At 44.1% G+C, this 6868-nt stretch overlaps 1 protein-coding gene and 1 long non-coding RNA gene across 2 annotated transcripts; one reads left to right on the top strand and one right to left on the bottom strand.

Annotated features, from left to right (window-relative positions):
* Positions 1-668: 668 nt before the first annotated feature.
* On the top strand, positions 669-2262 carry LOC121404091. The gene is made up of 4 exons (XR_005967690.1): positions 669-804; positions 868-1238; positions 1299-1970; positions 2053-2262. It is a non-coding gene; the product is annotated as an uncharacterized LOC121404091 (long non-coding RNA).
* An 831-nt stretch (positions 2263-3093) lies between these two features.
* LOC111077482 (O-acyltransferase like protein) lies at positions 3094-5300 on the bottom strand. Its single transcript, XM_022371776.2, has 4 exons — positions 5010-5300; positions 4225-4948; positions 3229-4165; positions 3094-3162 (listed from the first exon to the last, which is right to left on the bottom strand). The coding sequence occupies exons 1-4, from the start codon at positions 5203-5205 to the stop codon at positions 3094-3096; spliced, it is 1926 nt and encodes a 641-aa protein (XP_022227468.2). The 5' UTR covers positions 5206-5300.
* Positions 5301-6868: the final 1568 nt, after the last annotated feature.

Below are 6868 nucleotides of genomic sequence, written 5' to 3'. Positions count from 1 at the left end.
CGGCCGTTAAATCTCGTTCAATCCGCCAGGGGTGCTAATGTTTCTGCAATATAGATACAAACACATATTCTCATTCTCTATGATACTGCGGCTTTCGGTTTTCTCGTATCTTTTTATATATGGATCCCACAGATTCTTGCTCTTTAAAAGGGCGGTATTACACAAGTGTGGACAACGTCTTGCTGCCTGCAGTCCCACTTTTTTATTTATTTTATTTTATTTAGACTTTCGTGGAGCTCAAATATTTGGGATCTGATTAAATTCGGCTTGACTGTTTTTATTTTCATTAATGTGTTTTGTTTTTTGTGATAAGAAATATTTGTGGTGAGTTTTTTTTGCTGGGCCCTCTTTTTAGAAGTACTTAATACCGTATTTTTAGTACAGTATGGTTACTGGTTAGGGGCACGAGCCAAATATAGAAATATTCTATATTCCGCCGCGGAACGGGCGGAGAGAAGCCACCGAGTAAGCCTAAGGGGCGCCTGGGCCCTGCCTGGGGAATAATGATCCCAGCCGGATCTAATGTCATATAGTAGCTAGTAGTATTATCGCTGAACTTTTTAGAATCTACCACTTCTATAAATTTAAAATTTAACTGAAAATCGGAACAAATTTAAAGCAAATGTAAAGATGACACTTTTGAGTCTCTTCCTGCCTGAAGTCTGGTCACACTAATACCATTCAATACAATTTTGCGCCTTTGAGAGACGCAGATAATTTTAAGTTTTGCATAACTTGTAGCCGGGCTAACGGGACGCACTGAATGCAAAATAGTTGAAACAAACTATTTAAAATGGATTTGAGGTGAGCGCAGTGTGCAGTGTTATCCCCACCAGAAGATTACTAAAACTCTTTCCGTGCATGTAGTATGAAGTGCGAGAATACGCCTCGGCCTTTATGGGAGCCATCATGGCTGACTAGTTTCGGAGAGTATGCTCAAGCCCGATCCGTTCCGATTACAGACACATTGTCAGCTGCTACATAATTATCCTGGAGCTGTTGCTTCGACTGCCATATTCTGTGCATGGGGTTTGTTCAATGGCAGCGATGCTCTACATGGAACTGGCCCAGCGCCGGTACAATGAGAGGAAAATAGTTCTGCACGCTCAGCTCAGCTGAAGGCTCAGATGAATCCCAGTGACCTGGAGGCTGCACAGAGGGAGGAACTGCTGAAAGCCTATGCCCAGTGTCTGCGTCGCTTGCACGCCCTTCTTAGAGCCGCCCACAGCAGAACGATAGTAACCGAGTAACCGTGTCTTATTCCAGTCGTGCCTTTTTAATCACAGACTTCTTTGTAGGTATCTTTGGCTCGGAATGTTTGGCCTCATGCTCATCCGGCTGCACAAGGAGCACCAGGATGTGATCGGCCTGGCCCAGCAGTTACGCGACTTCTGCAATTCATGACACAGGAGAGCTTAAAGCGAACCAAGTTTATGTTCTGCTTCGTTACCATCCTACACCTTGGCTGGAAGAATAGTTTAGCCAGAGCTATATACATGAGATGCACTTACTGTTTCGTCTAATGGTCGCTTGCGATCAAATTCCGTTGCCCAAAAACCTGAGCTTGGAAAGCCCAGTTACAGTACAATGTTGTGGGAACTGCTTCGCAAGTCCTTCGTCCGGAGCTTGATTTACTAGTCGGCGTTCTGATAGAGCACGGCATTCTTACCAAATATATCCACTGTCTGTCGGCAAGCCAGCTGCGCTTCGGCAACAAAACCAATGCCAAAAAACGGATGGCCGCTACGCTGAATGCCGATCTGCGGCTTATTAAGGTCCAAGAATCCGCCGTTGACGCTTGGCTTCTGCGCTGGACTGTTGTCAATCGCTGAATCTCTTGATTGAGGATGGCCGTTGGAAGATTGGAAAAAATGCCCAAGGAAATGGCTTGCTGCCGCTGCAGCATCTGCAACTGATTTCCCAAAAAAGTGTGTCCCGAAGATTATTCCAATGATATTTTAAATTGAATGGTTCGTTAAGTTCGATAACTGAAAATATCTTCATATATTTTCAACTTTTTCCAAACCTTTTTTCGTGCGACTTTTATTCTAGTTCGTACTCTCCTGGTGGATCAGCAAGGCAAAGAGGACGAGCAAGCAGACGAGAAAAATACGGACGGAAAATACGACAATGAGGATGGCGAGGGTACATGCGAAGAATGATTCTTGAACCTTGCAACTTGAATTATGAGACTTATGATTGCTTTATTTTTAAGTATCGAATACATAAAAGGTTGTTATATATTTATTCGCAATTACTCATAATTAGGTCGTGCGTTTAATGTAGGCCAAACAAGGCCATAAGTTCAGCAAGGTCCACCCTGTCCGATTGCTTAAAATGCATGAGCTTGTTGTACACGAAAGACAAGCGTTCGGGATTGACAGACACAGAAATTACTTGCTTAAGACACTAAAATGATTTGAATTATTTATACAAGGTTAAATTTATTTAGGGATTAGTTTATTAGTTTTACTCACCTCAAGGGTCATTTCGATAAGAGATTCACAAAAAGTTGCCGATATAGCTAAACTTATAGCGTAGAAGACTTGAGGTTTGGTAGCATTTAAGCATTTATTAGCATTTAAGTGCATCATCAGATCCACCACTTTACGTATATATTCCTTGCCTTTCTCTAGGGGGGTCTGATTAAATACCGTAAAATGCCGCATAGTGCCCAAATAGGTGTTGGAATCACTTTCAAATTTATAAACGAGTGGAAACGTGAAAAAAAGGTCCTCAATCTGTATGCCAGAGGCAAAGGTATTGATTTGAAATACTGCTGTGCCATCAATATATCCCAGAGTAACGCTGAGGGTGTAGGTCTTGCCACTCTTACAATTCACCTGGCCAATATGGGCCAAAGCTCTTTTGAAATCCGTATAAAAAAAAAAAAAAAAAAAAAAAAGGGAAAAAAAACCATACGAAGAAAGGGGGGGGGGGGGCTGAGGGAAAGAAAAAAAAAAAATAATTTATTTAAAAAAAAAAAAAAAAAAAAAAAAAAAAAAAAAAAAAAGAATAAAAAAAAAAAAAAAAAAATTCTCCTTGGGGAAAAGGGGGGGAAGGACCGGACGGGGAAAGCCAATGGAAGGGGGCTTAAAAAAAGAGGGGGAGTCCGATGGCCAGAACGTAGCAAGTCACCGAGTCGGCCACAGTCAGAAGGAACTGGAATTGATCAAGAAGCTATTCAAGTGACAGATACTCGGAATTACAGGTGATGTCTGAACTTACAATCATGGCAGCATCCGAACTTATTCCGCTGCTGAGGGAGAAGTAGAAGTTGAGTATGACAATGGGATTCAGCAAGTAGATGGCGTAGGTGAATCGGCTGGCCCGCTGAATGGAGCTGGCCTGCAGGAGAGCAAGGAGCCAGCGAGTGGGTGCATACGGTTCGCTTGTATCCGACTTGGCTCCCCTTTTAATGAGGTGGCTAACCCCTGAGGCAAAAAGCAGTCGGAGAAAGAGCAGAAAAATTGCAATTACAAGTGACGAGGAGGCTTGACTCGTGCCCACCACCGGATACGATAGCCCCACCAACACGCATGCCAGGCCCAGCTTGGCCCACCGATTAGGCAGCACCTGATCGAAAGGAGTCGGGCAGCCCCGAGCATGAGAATACCCATAGGCAGCGCCAACAATATAGGACAGCATGCGGACAATGGGATTCACGTAGAACAGCCCGCCAGTGTGAAATAATGACTCAAAATTGCCGCCCACATTCAGGATCTTCATCATCACAACCGTATAGACAGCGCTCCCCGCCAGCAGCAGAACAACCAGACAGCGCACCACCCTCTGATGGCTGGTGTGAATGAAGAGCAGCAGCAGAGCCAACATATGGATCTGCATATCACAAGCCAGCGACCAGGTCCAGTTCCCACACATCTCTAGGATTGGATAAAGGTTCTGGATGAATAGCACCTGGCGGTGCCAATGCTGATGGCAGTGCAGGTCCATCGCATCGATTATGTGAAAGACGGACACCTGTCGATGATATTCCATGCTGAGGGTACCTATCAGAAGGACTACGAACTGCAGCGGAGCCAGACGCAGGAAGCGATGCAGCAGCTGCCTGAAGTAGCGATGCACATTTCCGCCCAGGCTGTCCCGAGCAATATTCTGTTGCAGTTTCTCGTCCCGCAGAAAATTCGTCACGGTGAGGAAGCCACTGCAATGGAGATAACATTGATAACAGGTAAAAATGAAAGATGGTTGCATGCCTAATACCTAATAACAAAGAAAACCTCCACTACAAGTGGTAAGTAGGTGTGCTTCATGGTCAGTTTGACCACCTTGTCGAGCATCTCCGCCGAAGAGTCACTGGAGAAGTACTTATACCAGATCACATGCACCCCCAGAAGGGTGAAAGCAGCGTAGACCCTCAGCCCATTGATGACGCTGTTCTCCTGGCTGGGATTCACCTCCTGACGGAGGCGTTGCCAGTTGGCAGATACATTAAAGCAGGCCAGGATGCGGGAATTGCCTGCAAGTCCACTTATGGCCAGGACGGTCAGCAGGAGCGTTCCAGCAGTCACTCCCAGGAGCAAGTAGAGTGTTCGGCTATTGTAGAAGTCCTGCCTCAGCTGTGGCTTCTTCGCGTACTCAAGCTGTGGACGCATCTGCCAGCGTTGAAAGCTCTGGCCCGTGATCAGAGCCTGACGCAGTAGTCGCTCGACTCTGGGGGTGCTGCAACTGCTGGGCAGGCAGAGACCAATGTGGAGCATTGGGTCATCCCTGAGAGACACCGACAGTTGCCACGGTGATCTGGCCCGGATGTAGGCCACCTGGTAGTCAAACGCAAAGGGGGCCACATCCAGCAAGAGTCTCGACTGTCGTGCGGCGAGTTGCGTAAGCACTGGTTCATTGACAGCACGGCAGGTGGCCGGACTGCCCAGCCATAAGCTCTGACCCATCATGAAGTTGGAAAAGCCCTCACCCGAAGCATCCAGAGCTGAATTAATCATGAGTCAATTTAACCGATCAGCGACCGATCAGTGTGATCTTTCACTTACCCTTCAACGCCCAGAACTGCTGACCCTGCCAGCCATCCCCCAGCTGCAGCAGATGCTTTTCGCACTGGCTCATCGTTACATTGGTGGAACTCTTCGGAACAGTTTGCACGATATCCACCAGCAGGGATTTGGTCTCCCATGGCCAGCCCTCGCCCATCACGGCGAGGACTTTAATCAGCAAAAAAATGATCAGCATAAGAAGAATCCAGACAGCTACAGGAGCACTTCAGGTCTCCAAGACAGACACTACGCAACTAGCCGAGTTTCTTAGCGACAGCAAAGTCTATGCGACCCAAATAACCTCCAGATTTTATCACTCTGTCAGTGCTTCGATGAACCATAACGCTCGGCTTGTCCCAGAAACAGCTTTGCTTTTGCTAGCTGCAGCTAAGCTCTGATTTTATTGGATCCACTGCTCCACGTGTAAGCACGATATTACTTTGTTGTTAACTGGAATTACTCGTAAATAGACAGCTCGACAATGCCATACCCAGTACTCGATGTATTATTTATGCAAATTTTATTTAATTTAAAGCAAAAAGTGGAAAAGTAAAAGAAAGGCTCGACTGATTTTACGGCGGACTGCTTCGATTCTCCTTTTACGACTGACTGCTGTTCTTCTTCTTACCTGCTGTTACTGCTTCTCTGCTGTTGATCTGCTGCTAATTCAGTTCTTCTGTTTACTGCTTCTCTGCTGTTGATCTTCTGCTAATTCCGTTCTGCTGTTACTGCTTCTCTGCTGCTAATTCCGTTCTGCTGTTACTGCTTCTCTGCTGTTCTGATTTGCTGCTGTTATGCTGCTGTTCCGTCGCTAACCGATTTTATGCTGCTTTCAATGAGGCAACTGGTCCCACTCCTTCTTGCATACATAATGGATCCAAGTTAGTTTTCCAATGGACAATGGACAATCAAGATTATTTGACAGCAGGAAACTTTTTACTGTTTTCACTGTTTAACATCCTTCCCCAACATATGGGATAAGTGGACTGGAAAGAAGCTCCATACACCCTTGGGCTGTAGGATTACATTTCACTATTATAATCTTGCTTCGTATTTACAATGCAGTCTTAACGACACTTGTATCTATCGTTTACCATCAGCCAAAGGTCCATGGCCATTAAATATACGACTGATACTTAAGTAAATGCTAAAAATAAACTAGTTTCTTGTTACTTTTGTTAATGCACTGCCGTTGGCCTAAAACATTTTCCAGCATGCTTTTAGGCGCCAACTCTAAATGAATTGTGTGTTCATACTCGTAGTCACAGATCATAGTCAAAGTGTGAAAGTGAACGGGAAAAGGCACAACAAAAATGGACTTTGTTTCTTTATTGTCTGTTTGAGTTGTTTTCCTTACATGTGAGATGGATAATTCCCATTATTCCCATGCCCAACCAGAAGAATCGAAGCCACATTCGGGCGGCTTTCTTTGTTTTGGCACTTTATTTGTTTTATTTATTTTTATTTGTATTTTAATTTGAAATTGTTTTTATTAATCAAACTTGTACAATAATATCGAATTAATATTAGTTATTTTAGTTAGTTTATCCATACAACGGTATCTATACAACAAAACGTTAAGATTAGTATTAAAAAAAACAAAAAAAAATAATCGAAATATTATAGATATTGCATTTAAATTATAATTATAATCAACATATTTGTAGATTAGATTGGAAGAGGCGTGGCAGGACAGCAGGAATGGTAGCGATTTCGTTTTGATTTTTTTTTTATTTCTGATTTCAGATTTCAGATCTCTGATCAGCAATTAGGTTTGGCCTTTTATTTTGATTTGCTGCTTGTCAAATGAAACTAAAGCCAAGGCCGGGCATTTGTTAGAGAGCGAGACAGCAAATAGT

Source organism: Drosophila obscura, unplaced genomic scaffold, assembly GCF_018151105.1.
Source record: "Drosophila obscura isolate BZ-5 IFL unplaced genomic scaffold, ASM1815110v1 contig_185, whole genome shotgun sequence".
Lineage (NCBI taxonomy): Eukaryota > Metazoa > Arthropoda > Insecta > Diptera > Drosophilidae > Drosophila > Drosophila obscura.
Note: the sequence above shows the minus strand (reverse complement) of the source record. Positions and strands in the feature narration are given on the sequence as shown.